At 31.9% G+C, this 18,572-nt stretch overlaps 1 protein-coding gene across 6 annotated transcripts in view; it reads right to left on the bottom strand.

Moving 5' to 3' along the window:
- CNKSR2 (connector enhancer of kinase suppressor of Ras 2) overlaps positions 1 to 18,572 on the bottom strand; it is a 302,678-nt gene that overhangs the window by 114,040 nt on the left and 170,066 nt on the right. For 4 of the 6 annotated variants that reach the window (XM_053891762.1, XM_053891763.1, XM_053891761.1 and 1 more), the window contains 3 exons: positions 16,265 to 16,411; positions 6,219 to 6,352; positions 1,384 to 1,595 (listed from right to left, as the gene is read on the bottom strand). In XM_053891762.1, coding sequence (XP_053747737.1) covers positions 1,384 to 1,595; positions 6,219 to 6,352; positions 16,265 to 16,411 — 493 coding nt within the window. The remainder of the gene's footprint in view (positions 1 to 1,383; positions 1,596 to 6,218; positions 6,353 to 16,264; positions 16,412 to 18,572) is intronic. The other 2 variants (XM_053891765.1, XM_053891764.1) reach the window with 1 other exon arrangement.

An 18,572-nucleotide genomic window follows, 5' to 3' on the forward strand; every position in this document is an offset into this window, starting at 1 on the left:
TGCCACCAGAATGGTATAATTGAGGAGCTATGCTAAAAAATATCATTACTTATTATTATGATAAAAAAGCACATGTACACAGAATAACACAAAGTAAGGTAAGTATGGTTCCTATTTTTTAGGACCATTTTGAGTAAAATTTCTCATGTATAATTATTACCAAAGAGCTGTAAGGAAATAAGGCATGTGTAGTAAGGTACATGATGACTAATCATTTGGGACCACAGGAGGGAGGCATATGGCCATGCTGGGCAAGTAAGGAGGGCCAGTGGAAAAAAAAGTTAAAACAACCTTCCTTCTGCTCAGCTCCCATTATTCATCTGTATTAATCATCAAGGATCCTATCTTTCCCTTTCTCTATGCTCCTCACTAAAACTGATTAGTTTGAAAACTAGAAAATGAGGAGCACAGAGTTCCAAATAAGTCCATTCTTTCTTGGAATAGGATCATACCTTTACTATTTTAACTTTAGGCAGCCTTATCCGCAATCTTTCAGATACAATGTATCAAGTGAAAGCATGTGTGACCAGGTTGCTTTCTTGGTCATGCATGGAAAAACAGAAGTCAAAGATGAAAAATGCTAGGTATATTGTAACTGTGAGGCCATCTCTGATTTAAATATGGTGTGTACTTCCTAGTTAGAATCCACTTCATTCAAATTTTCTAACTTCTTAGAAAAAACAAAAATTGAGGTGAGATTTTCCCCAGAATGTATATCTAAAGAGTTTTTAATCCCTGAGGAATAAGGAGTTTATTTTATATAAGTCATGTTAAAATTTTTTCCAGGGTTACTTCAATGAACAAGTCAGAGCACACCTCCTGGAAGGTCCCAACCACCACTACAAGTAGGGAGCTAAAGCAACCACAGTCACAACAGAGAGTACACAACACATTCTGAAAACACCTCTTGAAGGGCCAGGCCCTGGACAGTGTATGACCCCTTTTTAATATAGTAGTGCTCACAGGTGCAGAACACATAGCAAGCTATTATGTAAGTAATGTTAGTAGGAAGCATTCATCGAAAAAAATTAATCCTTGAATGATTCCAATTTGGCAAAATCTGACATGATAAAAATTACATGTGATTCAAAAGGGTTTCCATAAATCATTAAAGAGCTAAGATGCTACTTATTGCTCTTACCTATCTTTGGAAATTTTAGAATACTGTTTAATGTCATGCTTCGTATTGTTGCATTAGAAGCACATTAGAAGCACATCAATGTAATTCCATTAGAAGCACATGACAGGCACAGATCAATTATAAAGATTCAAAAGCTATCAAGTAAATCAAGTAATTTTCATAACCCAAAAGTCTATGAAAAGAAGTAGAAGTTCTCATATGAGACATATGTTCTTATGTCAGTGTAAGAAAAGAACTCTTACCATAAGTTGGGGTGCTTTCTCGTCTTCCTTGACTACTGGATCTTCCTTTTTCATATTCATAGCAATATAAGACAGTATCTTCCTCAACAATATTAAACCTCTTTCGATATTCCTGATCCAGAAATGAATTTGGTGATTCAGATCCCTTATGCACCGGCTTGCCAACCATATGTCCTCTGAGGTCTTCACAAGGAAGGTTTCCTTTTTCATCCCTAAAAATAGGGAAATGTAAAGGATAAGAATGTAGGGAAGTGTTAGGGTGGTAAAATGGCAGAGAGGGTCTAAAAAAGTAGTCATATCCTTTCCATACAATGTGTCCTCTAATCTTTCCAAACTTTCTTTGAGGCTTCTAGGGCAGTTTTTAATTATTGCTATATTGCAAGAAAATAAATGCTGAGGATCAGAGAGGTTAAATGACTTGCCTAAAGGTCACACAGCTAATAAAGGACAATGCTAGACATGGGTCATGGATCTTCTAACTTGTGCTCTCGTCCATTTTCACTGTACTATGTCATATAAAGAAAATCATCTTGGCACATAAATTACTTTTAGGGCTCAAGACAGTAGGTATAAGGTAAACATTGCTAACAATATAGTTTTCTTCTGCCACTGTAACTAATTGATTCATAGTAACATTAGCACTGCTTAAAAACAAAGACGTGTTTAAGAACTACCACCTCTGTAACAATATTTGCAGCCTTAAGAACCAAATTAACATGATATAAACTGATACTGTAAGAATTTCAAACAGCTTGTTATTAATTTAAAATAAACCTTACTGAAAAGAATTACTTAGAGTATTTAAACTCTATGCATCTCATTTAATAGTAAAAATATAAATTCACAGAACTAATTCTAAATGGATACATCAAAATTTCATCACACATCAGCAACATTTCTTGTGAAGAGAGAGTAGAGAAACCTGATAAAATATGGAATTTAAGATGATGGCAAGGTGATTTTTTTCTATAGTATTCTAAAATAGAAAAATATAATAATTTATGGGATCCCTAAAACTGTTACTGACATACAGTATTACACAGTCCAGGCAATTGGGTCCCTTATGAGTGGTATTTTGGTAGAAATACTCCATTAGGAAGGGCTAAATTGAACCTTGTTTATTTTATGATGTTTCACTGACTAGCTATGAACTCTTTGTTAGAAAAGCCTGTCTTCTAGAACACAGCTATGAATGTAAATGCAATATTTTCTTCTCTTGAAGGTCATTAATTTTATTTCCTACTACTTCTTAATTGTTTCCAGTTCTACACTGAACAGTGCCATGAATGATAAAAAACTTTAATGTTATGTTAAGTACCAAGACTGAAATCTTAAATCAATAAAGTAAATTATAACAAGAAAGATAAAAAGAACAAAATTTTAATTTACACTATGTCTTATAAAATGGTGATGAGCTTATAAATCTAATGTCAATTCAAAAATATGAGTTATGTTTCAGCAAGAACACTATACTTTCATACTTTCATACTATGGTACAGTACACTTCCGTAGGTATATGGAAATGTCTAGATTAGGTCTCTCCAAATGAGAACTACATTCCCAGTATTTGAAATATATCAAAAGTAGAATAATATTATTGTCAAGACTAACTGAATCAGCAAGCTGTCCCATGTATTTAACTCATCTGAAGTTGTGATTGTCATTAACATTGCTGATTCACTCTTCTACTTTTAAAAATAAAAGTATTGCTTATTGCTAAGTTGTAACTGGATAGCTAGGTCTTAGGCAACATGAAGAAAGCATATTAAAAAAATGCAGGTAGAATTTTATTGACACTGCAATTAGCTTGAAAATAGCCCTAACGAACTCGTGGCACTGGATTAAGGTTTTGCCTATCTATAAATGGGCAGACATTTCTATCAGGCCTGTGATGTGAATGTTAATGCAGCTGAGATCAGAAGGTGATTCAGCCCTAGTTAACTCACCATGATCTATTTATATGGATATTCCTGTGGCAGAAAATTGGAAGGGCTGGTATTACTTACTCTGTAATGATATGAAAGGAGGGACTCATACCAACAAGGAAGATTTATGAAGCACATATATATGAAACAAATACAAATAAAGCTGAGTTAAGAAATGTACGCACCAAAAACAATTTTTGCAGTAGAATGAAGTAATACATGCATTGCGTATATAAAGTATGTGCCCATTTGTGTGTGTATCTCTGTATGTGTGCTTGTATGTATGTACTTACATTGTGAGTCCCTGAATAACTCAATGTATTAATTCGTTCTGCTGTACAGATTGAAGGAAAACTTTTCTTAATGTTATGTATGTAATAAATCTACACTTTTACTCTGAAAAGGATTTAAGGAAATGGGTGAAAAGTCAGAACACTCCTTTAGTGGACTTTCTTTACATTTAATGGCTCAGAGTAAAATTAATGAGAGAAATTAGTGCTTAAACTTCAGAGTTGTGCAAAGACCTACAAATTCTTGATTTTTATCATAGAAAAAGAAATTTGGTTAAGTATGTAATGCAGTATATACTATGATAATGAAACTGCATATAGTCACAAGACATATAATAAAAAACTGATGAATTTTCACTCACTCTACATACATGAGTGTCTTTCAGAGAAAAAGGTACTTCTTCTGGAATAAATGTGTTTAAAGAATGGTAATTACATGAAAAAAATTCTATGTAACTTGACAGCTAGCCCTGACATTTTTATGTATTTTTTGGTTTTAAGATGAGAAAGCTTTTATTATTTACAATTAAATTAACACTAAAATGCCTATCCTACATAAACAAAATTTTTTACTATATGAAGAAACGAATGTTCAGATGAGTTACATTAAACATCAAAATGAGAAAATGGGACAAAAGTTCTGCGGCTGTATCTATGGAAAGAATGACAACTGCAACAGTTTTATGGCCATAACTTCAAGTCAAACCAGAAAATGCAGATAATTTATACAGGCTGGTGTAAAAAGGGACTCTGATGCATGCATTGTTCTGTCTGTGCTATATCAAACTATTGTGTAACTTGGATAACTAATAATTTGACTCAAAATATAGTTAGACTATTCCATTAAATTATACACTAGACTAAGAATCAATTAAAGTGAGATAACACCTCTAATTACGAATTTTCCTGAAAAATATGAAGCAATACTGATAAAACAAATACCACCATGTTGATACTTGAACTTCTTATATTTTCAAGTATTTTTAAATAGCATGTTCAAACTTTTCATTGGTCTCAATACATTGCCGTAATCATAAGGCCACCACACTGAGAGGACAGAACCCAATTACTTTATTCTTGTCTTCTGAAGCGTATTTTAAATATTTTACGTCTAGGAAATATTTTCTTTATCATAAGTTCCTCCCTACTCAAGATAAAAGGAAAAAGCATGAAAAAACTGCAGAGATTTGATAAAAATAATTTTCTGATGTTTATCTGTACATGTAGCCCTTGGAATAAGGTCTCTTAAATAATCATTTGCACTGAAATTAAAAGTTTTTCCAATTAAAATGAAAACAAACCAAAAAAGTCACTATTCAAAACACATATTTTTATTGCTCCTCATGCAAGAATATTCAGAAAGTCTGACACTATCTTAATACAATTAAAATGCAACTTGCGTTTGACTAGGATATCAAATGAATCTGTACATCTGATTATAAATTTAACATAGGACTATAAATTATATACTTGAAAGATTTGTGAAATGACAGCTCAGTAAGTTAAATCTTCTCATAAACCATGTTCCCACAGCTACATTTAATTCTCAAAATTAAAAACTAAAATGTTTATAAAATGGACTACAGTTTTATTACCAGACGATATAGTATTTGCAGACACACCATGTTGTCATGTAGCATTTAAATCATAAAATGTCAGTGCCATCATATCTTAGAGAATGAAACATTAGGTGCCCTAAAGAATGATGAAAATTAATTAACACAAGGGATTTCAGTTCTTTTATATACTGAAGAAATTTAATATTAAGTGTGGCTTGAAAATAAGAGACCTTAATCTACTGTTTTTGAATGACTGCACAACTAATTTAAAAATGGAATCAAATTCTTTGTGATTGGTACTAATTATCCCCATTTAGTGCGGGCCTCTTTCCATAATTTTTGTATTCCATGAGGCTGGGTATCAGAACGCTTTTGGACAGAATGCATTATGGCACAAAGTTGTATTCTTTCACACCCGCCAGGAATTTCAAATAGAAATCTGGAAATGAAATGGAGATATAGCCTCAAGAAATCTAGAAAACAGACTTTAAAGGCAACTCATTCTCTTGCAAATTGTCTCTACTTCCTGACAGAAACATTAATGAACTGATCAGGTAGAAACTGTAGATACATAAGTATTAGGGGAAACAATATTCTCCCTTCTCATCATCTATTTCCCCCCACCAAAAGTTCCCTCACTGCATACATTTAAGAGGGCATAAAAGTTATCTGTAACTTTCTCTTTTAGAAAAAAAAATGTATGAAATGCTTCAAAATAACTTGAGATTTCCTGGGGCTTCTTAGCTAAAGACCCTCGCTTATTCCTTCCTTATTAAAATAATCCTAATTGTTATTTAACATTACTTTCCTATTGTTTTCTATCATATGACATGTTTATGAGATAGTTAATGCATAGTGTTTAATACAGATTAGTTATTGTTATTATTATTATTAACCAAAACGCATTCTCTACAATGCAACAATTTTCCAGAATGTGTTCAGAATTCCTATCTAAGAAAATATTCAAGGTGTTCCCTGAGAATTTACTTCACAGTTTACATACGGTTAGGTTAGTCTCTGGATAGAAGTTGCCCACAGCAACATGATGGTTGGTACTGTACCTGGGAATATATGGTTCTGCAGGAGGAGGGGGGATGTAGAGATCCTGGAGAGCAGAACTGTCTCTTTTAGTTGGTGTACTGATGGTGCTGGAAGGCGTGGCAACGCTGCTTGTGGGACTTCTAGGTATAAGAGGCTGGTTAAAATGAAAAAGAAAATACATACACACACAAACAACACACAAAACAACAACAACAACAACAACGACATATAGTTATCATTTTAAAATTATCTATTTCTGCAAAGTTTCTGAACTTGGCTGAAATCAAGAAGCACGTTATTTAGCACATCGATATTCCTCTGAATGTCCAAAAACAAGTAATTTATTATTTTAGAGGCTTCGCTTAGTTCTCAACTCACCTTATTCTACGGCATAACAATGTAAAAGGTATTTATAAGGTAAAAGCACCATGCAGGGTTTCATAATGGTAAGATTTGTTTTACAGTCAGAAACTTATTAAATCAAATTTGCTTTGTTGGAATCCCACCTTTGAAAGAAAGATAATAAAGAGGAACTTTCAAAAGAATTAACTCACTCACATCCTGACTGATATACAAGAAAGATATTTCATTTTTTTTCCCAAAAAGATACACCATACTCTTTAGTTAGCAGGATGTCACACATTCTCAGAAAAGGTTACAAAAATGGAGGATGAAAGGCCAATACAAGAAAATACTTTCTTTTTTTGTATTTTGTTTTTTTAAATATAAACACAATGAACTGTCCTCTCAAGGTCATTTATGGTACATCTTCAAAAGTATGGTGACTAGTGGAACACAATCGTTTCATCCTTCAGAGGTACACACATTTGTCACTGTTTAAATAATGTTTAGATACAGATCTATAGATTCCATTTTCATGCCTGCTTAAGTATTAAATACTTTTAAAAATTAAGATATCATGTATACTGAATAAAGTGATACATCAGGATGCATTAATTTAAGACCACTTCCAATTCTAAGCTTCACAGCATTTGCAAATGATCTTGTGGATCAAAAAATTATTCTAAAGTGAGACTAAAATTCACAAATTTTCATGTTTATCTTACAGATCTTACTGATTATCTGTGTATACAATAACAGTAAAAATAAGAATTTTGGTGCAATTGCAAACACAAACGTAATGATCACAAATGAACTGTATCTTCACATGACAAGATGTTGCCATTTTAGCCAATATGAAAACACTTTTAGCAAATCTATATAGACCCGCAGTTCTATTACTTTAACATGTATTGTTGGACAAAATGGCATATTACAACTATTTAATATTGTGACAATGCTTTTGTACAGATAAGCAAAATGTTCAAAAAACCAAGCATAAATACAATGTACAATGTAGGCCACTGGGGAAGGCTACATAGTTTATGATTCAGTTCACAGTTTTTGACCTTCCTTATTACACAGCTCACCTTAACAGGTTGAAATCACACATCCTGCCAAAATGATGGTTAAGTTTTAATCTATGTGAAATAGAAATTAAAGAGAGAGAGAAGGGAAAAAAATTGATAACTTATTTGGGGACTCTACAATATTCTATCTTCTATGATGTAAAAAAAGTCAGATATTTTACATGTTAAGGAATTTTGAAATGTTTTGAAAGTATGCAGTAGACTTATGTTTAACTATGCTGATTTTGAAATAGTGTCCACTTAAATTATATGTGTCTTTTAGAAAAAAAATCTTGGCAGTGGGAAATTATTAGATTATATAGGCAATCAAGAATCATTTGTATGGATGAACACCATGAAGCCTGAGAAAATGAAGAATTGTATTGTTTCTAGTGATACCTCTACAATAGATCTTTGAATTAATGATAGGTTCTTTAGATAAGTCTTTAGACACACTATATATATAGTCACTGTGATATGACTATAATTGCTTTTCGTCAGGACATCTTGGTATTAAATACAGATGACATAAAAAAAGTCTGACTAAATTTCATATTATAGAAATATAAAGAAAAACCCATTATTCAGTGCATTACTTTCCAAAACTGTCTAACAGATGTACTGTGAGAGAAAAACGTATATTCAGTATGCTTTTTAAATGCTCTAGTATCTTTTATTTTAAAATATTCTAATACTGCAAGTGAAATTAAAAACAAGTTCTAAAAACACAAACAAAAAATAATCTAACAAATTTTTATTCTTTTTCTTTTGTTTTAGGGTCACTATTTCTATTCTGAAGACTTCTCTCTCTCCTTTTATTTTACCATCAATAGAACTAAAGATAATCTTTCTTGGTTAGTATCTATCTCTGCCTTCCCCAAACAAAGAGGAAGAAAGGAAAAATGGAAGGAACAAAGGAGAAACAATAGTGGTTACAAGTATATTTTAAATAGCCGTGAAGTGTGAGGTAAATATGAACAGAATATTTTATTTTGCCTAGACTACTACTAGGATTCTATTCAAATTATTACCAGGATTATTTAGGGTACTTGTGCCTTTCCCCTTCCAGTAAACTTAAATATTAGCCTTGTCAGCTTCCTTCAAATTGCTATTTTGTCTAGGTTTCTATTTTCAGGAAGGAGTCGCTATTAATATCATCAGTTAGCATGATTAGCTAAATTAGCAAATACACAGAAGAAAGACTCTTAAATAAGTTTAAATGGATAACAGGTTTGATTGTGCCAGCTGGTTCAATAAATTGAATTGGTTAAAAAAACACAACTTATTCTTTCAAAGAAAATGGAAATTAGTTAATCCTATTGTTCAATTCAATTGGCTAGTTATTGTATTAACTGATAAATCATAGAAAACATTTCAAATGGTTTATCATGCAGATATCATCTGGATAATCAGAATGCTTTGTACCAAATGAAACACACAGTAAAGATTAAATATATTTGGCATATTTTTGTCTATTCATTGTATTACTTCTGTCAAGCTAATCCACACTAAAAAAGTAAACATTGTTTTTGAGAATCTTATTTTAAAAATACACATTAAGCAGTGAGAAAATAAAGCATGGTAAAATAGAAACTTCATGGGAAAATGGCAATAGCTACTTAACCGAAGAGGACGTCTTTGTGATAATTTAAAATTATAATCTCTTAAAAATTTTCTACCTTTGAACAAGAACTGAAAGAATACAAAATTAAATGACTAAAAGAATGAAAAAAATGCATTAAAGAGCATTAGAAAGATAGGCAAAATTTGACTAAACCAAGCGCAGAATAAATGATGCTATTAGCTGAAATCACCAGCAAGAAATTCCTAGTTGTAACAAGTGGCATTAAAATTACAACCACCACCAATAACAATTTAAGTGTGTGAAAATACCCAAAAAGTGACAAATACAGCTTCCCTCAGATCAAAAAAGGACTTCTCTCGGCATCCAATTCAAATTTTAATATACATATTTCTTAGTTTCAGGAAAAATATCCAAATATGTTAGCATGAAAATGCAGAAAGATAGCTTCTCCCATCTTGACAAAATTTCCTTTCAATAATTTGTTCATAACATTGTAAAAGAAGAGTAGTTACCACTGCACTAAGAAGAATTTCCAATTTAAGGCAAAAAGTAGAAATAAAGGGTAATATTTTTTATCTTACCATTTTGCTACTTTGCTACTTTATCTATATTGGCAAAATATGGAAAGAGAATTAAGAATTATCATCATTTAAATACAAGGTTATTTTAAGGCTGCATCTTGTTACTCAAGTAAGCATGAAGCTTCTGTATAACTTGGTCAACTACAGTATGTAATCAAGTATGATATGGATCCATTTTGGATTCTATGCAAACAGGTTTATTTCCTGGAAGAGCCTTGCCAAAATATTTAGTTTTCATATGTAAATGGTCCTACTGACCTAAAGCTCTCCTTTCACAGATCCAGTGAGGCTCCAGAAGGGAAGAGGCATTTGCATGTACGTCATTACTCTGCTAAAACAACTCTGATAGATATGTGGGGGCACAGGCATGCATCTCTTAAAATATCCAGGTTCTAAATAAAATGATCATATGCATCTCTTTAAATATACATTGATAAACTTAAGTCAATTACTGATAACTTGCTACATCAACAGGACTACTACTAGAAATCTACTAGGTAAGACATACATACATTTTTTCATATTGTCAGTTTGAACTACATAAAATACTTTCAAATTGTATCCTACAATATGGTACGGCACAAATCTTCCTCTGAATCATGTGTGATGACTTTAGTAATAATACCCTACTCATTCAGTTTAAAAAGCATATGAAAGATTGTGATTAATGTAAAATAAAGTTTTCAGCCTTTGTAAGGGATCACTGAGATCTCATTTTAAATCCTCTGATGGCTCAGGTCTTTCCCTTGTGTCCCCAGTTCTAACACGTGTAAGGTAAGTGAGCACATCTGGAAGGTATACCTCTGAAACCCCTACGGTCTTAAAGATTATGAGAAAAGAACTTCCATACTTAAACTACATTTTACATTGAGGTTTTACTTGAAACATTTTTCATTTTAACAACTTGTGGCAAGCTTATCTTAATTTACTTGTCCTTCTGTCTGGTAAGTGACCTACCTGGCTTTCATAGAGCTATAGAAAGTCTTGAATGATACCAGTGACATAAAGACAGCCCCAGCATTAAAGATTAAAACAGTGTGTTACACATTATGTGGTTACTTCTAAAATTCACTACTGCAAAGATCACAAAGAGCTTGCTTTGCCTTTCAGGGGGAACATACCCATTGAAATATGCATGATTACATCAAGTATAAAACCTGGCCATTTATTTTATTCACTCTTGGGAATAAGCACAGACTCAGAGGGATCACAATACCCCATTATTCTAGCACAGAACATTCACACAAGTCCTTACTCAGTTCAAACACATTTTTATTATAATTACCAACATAAGTACCAGAATATTGTTTTATGTTAGCAACTCTGTTCTTAATCATCTAAACACTCCAGAGAAAATGTATGCTGGATTTTGGGAGGCAAGACAATGCATACATGTTTCTTGACCATATAAAAAATGTTAGATATAATTTGGAAAATTTGGGGCATACTTTTCCCTGGGAAAATTTTTTTAAGTAGTAACTTATCTGAAGGAAGTCTAAGCAAAGGAAATGCATGTATTTAAATTCTCCCACTCTGTGTTTTCACAGTTTTTTCTAGGATCTAAATTCATAAATACAAAAGATTTGAGTCTTCTTTTATAAGCATGTAATCTTTCCTTTCCTATAAGACCACCAAAAAAACAAACATTTTTTCCTGACCATTAATGTGATCAGGAAACCATATCTGTATAGGTTTAAAAATACAAGATATACAAGAAATATAGACTTCACAGTCACACTACAAAATGGCTTTATCCACTGAGTCATCATATTTTGCACATTCTACTGAGACTACTACGACTGTATTTACTCTTATGCTGTCCAGACTTATTGGCATAGTTAATACTGCAACATTAAAACTGGACTTCCAATTTTTTCAAAATACAGTAAACATCGTTTTTAGAATATTAAGTAAAGAATAAAGAAAATAAAAAATAATTTTTGCATTTTAGGTGATCATTTGTAGTCAGTGTAACACTTGAAACCATTTGGCTGAAAAACACAAATGTCATTTAGATACTTTAATTAATTTGCTTAAACACTGCTGACCAAAAATTTGATGTGACAATTGCTTGCAGCTATTTACTAATTTGAGCATGTAAAACATATAATTGTTTCTGCCTCTCAGTCAACACAATTACATTTTCAGTTAAGATTTATTTTCTTCTTTAGTGTCATACCTAATATTGGTTATCTTCCTCTTCAAAACATGCTTTTAAAATAAAACTCTCAGAAACATAAATTTTGTTAGTAATGGCTTTTTCAGTCACCCTGACCCATAACTTTGATATTAAAATAAATTTTATTATTTCTCATGTTTCAGTTTTTACAGAATGAGTTTAACTATTCATATCTGTAGGTATTTGAAATGTAACACAATCAATTAAGTGTTCTTCAGGTGTTACACAAGTTGATAGACAAAATCGACTGTTATGACTATTTGCTTTCCATTTCTTTTTCTGCTCAAAGTTAAATATCCTGTAAAAATGGCATCAAGGTAATGCTAAGCAATAAAATTTTAAATGAAAAGCACAAAACCACACAAGAAAACTACCACATGGATATATGAGATTTATGGATAAGAATGCAGTTTAGGAACATAATTCTAATAATACAGCTTGATATTATTTCTTATAAAAATGTGTTTAATGAAACCTTTATCAGTATGTTGAATTCCAACACTAATTATAGTGATCATTTGAGATGCATTCCTACCAAAAAAGCTGGGTTCTTTAATGGTTTTAAAAATGCTGATTCTCAGTGATGATTTCAATCAACATTCTTGGTAGTGTCCAGCTAATTCTCCCATGCATCTCTTTTAAGAAGAAAATGACACCACCTACACATGCTTGTGACCTATGCACACTAACGTGAAACCACAAACACCAAAAATATACCTTGAGATTTATCCAGAGTTCCCTGGGATTTTTTTTTCATTAAATTGTTAAGAACTTGACCATAAGCAATCACCAAGCTCACCAAAATCCAGGACATGAGAAGTGCTACTAAGAACATGTTTTTAAAAACAAGTTATTGGAAAGCAGGGAATCCCTCATTTGCTCTCATAGAATAAAAGATTTTATCTCAGGTAAAACATCTCTACTATTTATAAATGGGTGCAGATGACAACAGAATTCAACTCCAGATTAAATCTGTTCATAGTATTTGACTAAGGTATCTTTAAGTCTTTCAATTCCATTGTAAAATGTTTGACAAATCAGGAATTTTAAAAGAGCTGCCAAATTTCATGAAATGTACTCATGAAATTGCTCTGTGAGCATGAAGTTTAGTTGTATGCTTTTGTTTATTTTTATTTGTTTATTTTGCTATTATTTCATAAATAATTTTCAAAAGAAAATCCAAATCTAAATTCATCATTGCAGTTGATTATTAATAGACGTTACTATCCTTTCAAAATATTTTTTAGGAATAAAACTTCTTTCATTAAAATGTAGTATTCCATAACAATCTTCTACCTTAGGGTAGATAAGGTTAAATTTTGTGTAGGTACAAATTATTTCCTTGTTAGTTTAAAAAATAATTATTCCTTACATTAGAATAAAGTTGTTCTTTTTTAAGGTACATGTATTAGTGTCTATTTCCACACTACATAAGTTTTGCCATATTTTATTTGAAAATGCTAGTAGGTAAGCCTGGTAGAGAAGAAAAAGTTGAAATAGACATATCAAATTAAACAAATTACATAAATTATTTCTTTTTGTAATATCTAAATAATTCTTAGTAGAATGTTAGTATGCCCAATGAAAAAAGAAATAACCTAAGGTCCAATTCTTCAGGTGTGAACACTGAAGATTTATACTTAAGTGAGTTAATGGGCATTTTAGTACCAACGTATTTGTACACATACCAGAAGCAAGAATACAGTAAGACTGGTACTTATGTCTGCATAGAGGGTTATTCCTACATTAAGCATTTTATTTCACCTCAGGTCCTTTCTCAGCCACTAGGAAAAAATATGTGGCCTCAGGCAAAGTCACAAAGGAATCACAAACTGCCTGTAAGACCTTCTTATCTCATGATTTCTTTGACGTTTCCTCCTCTGGAGGCAGTCTACTTTTAATCTACAGATTCTGGTACCATCCGGTTTTGTCCATCTTTGGTTAATCTACAGTTTAAAAATTCTGACCAGATAGGTCCCATTATGCTTCCAGTGTCTTAGTATTTTAGAGTAGGCCAAAACTGTACGATCAAGAAACGACTCTGTATTGGTACAATTTCAGGTCTTCAAAATTTCAGGGATATTTGGTGGTGGTGGTGGTAGAGTATGTTAGAGGACTTATCTATTGCTCTTTAACACCAAGATGTTGTGTTACCACTACTACGAAGTATTTAAAACTAATACTCTTCCTTCTGCTCTGTAAAAGGTCAACCACTGAAGCAATTTGTAAGGAAACAGAAAGTAAATCCCCCACTTTCCCAACAGCATTGTTTATCGTTAAGGAGTTGAGCTTTGACAATACATTTCAGTTGAACTAAGTTCAGCTGAAATAACAAATTTACAAAAATGTTGATACATATAAGCATTTATGGAAATGCTGATTTTCTTTTTTTCTGACTTCAGCAATCTGAAACAGTAAATTTATACTGAGAGTAACTGAACAGACAATGAGGAATAAATATAATTAGTGATCTGGTGAGGCATATTTCTTGGCAATTAGGAATGGACCTAGAAACAGTGTGCTAATAACCCATTATAATTATAATTTTAAAATGATGTGAGATAATTTAAAAAATTAAAGTCTTTGTTCTCCAGCACTGAATATGCACATCAAATGTGTAGCAAAAAAGAAATGTTGGTCTTTCAATTATTTCAGCATTTTATATAAAAGTGACTAACTGGATACTGTCATTACCTTAATTCTCCAGTTTGTGTTTGTGGAAAAGAATCTAAAAAGGGACCAAATTATCAATTTGTTTCCTAGAGATAGTCCCTCAGTGTCCATGGATCAACAAGAAAACAGTGTCTTTTTTGGTGTTCAAGGTGAAATAGAAGGGATTAGAGAGAAGTTGTTAACTTTAACTACACATATACAGAGAAAAAACCTAATGGCTGAAATTGTGGGACTCTTCTTCAGTGTTCCCACTTCTCAGGATCTTTGAAGAAGACATGTCAATAGGAAAACTACAGGTGGAACAACAAAGCAACTTATAATACAGCAAGAAAATAAAATGATATGATGGTAAAGTCTGTTCTGCTTATCTATGATTTAATGAGTCAAAAAACATTAAACTCTGAACTTTAATGACATTAAAAATCTTTGATAATAGACATATACTGCAAGTCAAATATATTTGGACATATTAATACAGTGTACATGTATGTATTTGAAAAATTAAATATTAACATTAACAATTTAAACACCTTAATGTTAGAATATTTTAACGTTTAATGTTAATAACATTTTATGTTATTTAAATATAATGCAACACTGAGGCCAATAAGTAGTAAAGTTTTAAACAATGAGAAATCATTATAATCTATAAGGCCATTCATGTGTAATGGAGAATTTAGGATTTTAGGGGAAAAAAATCTAAGAATGGTATAAGGCACTAATACAGGACTTAGAAATAATTTACAAAGCAGTGATAGCAATGGCACTTACATATATTGCTTTTCTTTTTAGTCTGAACAATTGGCAATGTTCTAGTTCAACAGGCAATTAAGTTGTTAAAAAATTAGACTTCTAAGAAAGCTAATAGTTTCCTATTTTAAAAATGCATGTTTTGTGAAAGACAATTTCTTTTATGATGTGTTTAAAGATTATATTGACTGAAACAGAAGGAAACGTACTACTTCCTTGTCTTTCATTAATCAGAATCATATTTTTATAACTTCCTAGATACTCTGCTTCTTAATGAATGTCATTTACCAACATCCAGAGTAATATTTTAGAGTGGTTTCATGCTGAAGAAAAATGCAGAAATTCTAAAGCAATAATTTCCCTATTTTGCCACCCTATAGGGTGGAAAAGAAAAAAAAAAAGATCAGTCAGAAGGAATGTAGTAGGTACATTTTAATTACTAAATAAAACTTTCTTTACCTACTGTTTAGAAATAACTATTACTATCTTATGACCTGATTTAAAAGAATTCTACAAACTGTCATCTAGTTTCTTCAAAGTGTACGAGTGTAACTTTGAAATAGAAGATTACATCTACAAATGAAACGTCTCTTTTCATCTCTATTCACATTTTGGTTTGAAATAACTTGTGTTCTTTTGTAATTATGCTTTAAATGTTTACAAATTAAGGCAGAGTTCTTTATCATTTGGGTTTTAGTTAGAGTAACTTACAGGTTTCATCACATTAAGCCTATTAGGATAAGCTGTGAAGAGATAATTTCACAAACAAATTTTCAAAAGCATACAAGATTAATCCATATGCTGCTGAGATGAGGCACAATAAAGAAGCATTACGGAGATAATCTATGGCTAAAATGATGGTGTATGACTTATGATTAAGCTTCATTACCTGCAGAGCAAGGGGCTTCCATCTCATATTTTTCAGTAAAGCTGGTGCTGAGGTAAGCATGCTCTGAGGTCGCTTTTTCAAAGTTAAGATAACACCACTCGGGTCCTCTCGTAGTGCATTCACCAAATTTTTCAACTGCCACCCCACCTGGTAACCAGCAAAATCATTACAATAAAATTGAGGTACAGTATTCAAAGATTTAATGTTCTCCCCCTTTAATAAGATTAGTAAAAAAAAAAAAGAAAAAGAAAATCACATAATTGGTGTACCATCCTATCAATTTTAAGGAGATATATACTCAAAAGAAATTTTATCTCTGTATTGGTTAACCAACCATGTTATTGCATTAGAGTCCATGTTATTTATTATGAGATAACATAATGGACATTTACCATGTCAAAGGAGAGACTAAAACGGTATTCTACCAACGGAGTAATTTAGAGTTTAAAGAAATTATGTCATTATCAATGCTGTGCAAGGTCTAGATCCAAGCTCTGCTGATAAGTACAATTTAAAAATCCACAAAGACTTGGCAATGTCCTGAGCTTACAACCTATACCACATGCTTTCTCATCACCATCTTTTAGAGATATGTGGTACAAGTGTCTCTAAATTAGAGTGACTTTATACTACCATTAGCTGGTACTGACAAACCAAGGCAACATTCTGATGCATGGAAGACAGCATCAGTAAAATCAACCCTTTCCCATGCTATAAGGATAAAATAAAAAAAAATGACAACGTAACACTACTCCCATGCTGCGGCTATTGGACATGTGTTCCAAACAACCCTATAAACTTAAAATGTGCTGAATTTAATGAAGCCATTCTACTTGAATATCACCTCAAAACATAATGTATAATTAAACGGAAGTATTTGATAAATGTCCTGAAACCTGGCTCAACTGTTATCCATGTTAAATTACTTCACTCGTCATCCTTTTAAGCTTTTAAACATAGAATAATTTTAGTTTGCTTCAAGATGGACTAGTTACGCAGTTATCAGGTAACTGAAATCCTCTAACTATGCTTTAAAGAAACATATTAAAAATAGCTATGATTCCAAGATTAAAAAAAACACACACTTCACACTTAAAAGAGAGAACCTTTTATCCTAACTTTAATGGATTAGAAATTTCCAGGATGTTATACAAATACATTGGATCAAAATTTATCCTGGATTACAAGTGGGATTTAGCAAATCGTCTGAACAGTACTGTTGTTTTTCCTAGGCACCCAAGTGTAAGGGAATGGGTGCCTTTGCCTGTTATTCATCATGTTTTTTGCTAGGAAGATAATGATCAAGCTGAAAAGAATAAGCACTTCCACCAAAAGAATCACAGATCCTGAGACTATGATGAAGAGGTACTCTGGACGGCAGCCACTGTAGGATAATGGGTGACTCTGGCTTATCTAATGAGTGGGCATTCATTTAAATTATAACCTCTTTTGCAGCTGAATGGAGTGATGGTGAAGAGAAAAAGGACAGAAAAGAAGTGAGATGTTACAATGCTTAAAAACTCAGGGGTCTCAGATATGAATCAAAATGGTCATTATGATACTTGCCTAACACGAATAAGAGGCTGCCAGTTAAAAAATCACATTAATGCAGATAACTAAAGTAATGAAACTGGTCAAATATCTCCCATTACATATAAGTGAGGATTATTATGTGCCCAAAGGTATATTACATTGAATTTGATTTCTCTGATAGCCAACTAGTGTCTCTATAAGCCATTTTGATAAGCCAAGAGTCAAAGCAAAGTGAATTCAAATCCAAGTGTTCATTTTGCTTGTCAAAAAATATGTGAACAGATTTTTGAGTTCAAAGTTTGGATGGAGAAAACATACTGTTTATACAAAGAATTTATGAGCAACTTTTTAATAATAACCACATTTTATCATTTATTTTTTTCAAAGAATTACTAACTATACTAAAGCATTGAATATGATGGCCATATTTTCCTTTCAGCATATGTATTCTCAACAACAAATTACACATTTCTATCCACCAATTTCTTTCCATTTTATTCTGATATGATCATGGTGACTAGTTGAAAATTTCTAAGGCTAGATGGTGTTTTCCTGTATAATATTCACTGTAATTTGATTCATCCTGTTCTTTTAAACTTTCTCTATGCTCTTTTTGAATATGCAATTCTCCAAAACAGAATTGCTTTTCCATGAGAAATTGGAATTGTTTATTGATGAGAAAGTAATAACTTGGTTAGAGTTTAATTTTATAGCTGAATGTTATTTAATGGCAGAAAAGTATATAATTTTAGTATTTTTTTCAGTGTTTTTCCAA

The sequence above is a fragment of the Panthera pardus genome, unplaced genomic scaffold, assembly GCF_024362965.1.
Source record: "Panthera pardus isolate Hobbes unplaced genomic scaffold, ASM2436296v1 HiC_scaffold_27, whole genome shotgun sequence".
In the NCBI taxonomy this organism is placed as follows: Eukaryota; Metazoa; Chordata; class Mammalia; order Carnivora; family Felidae; genus Panthera; species Panthera pardus.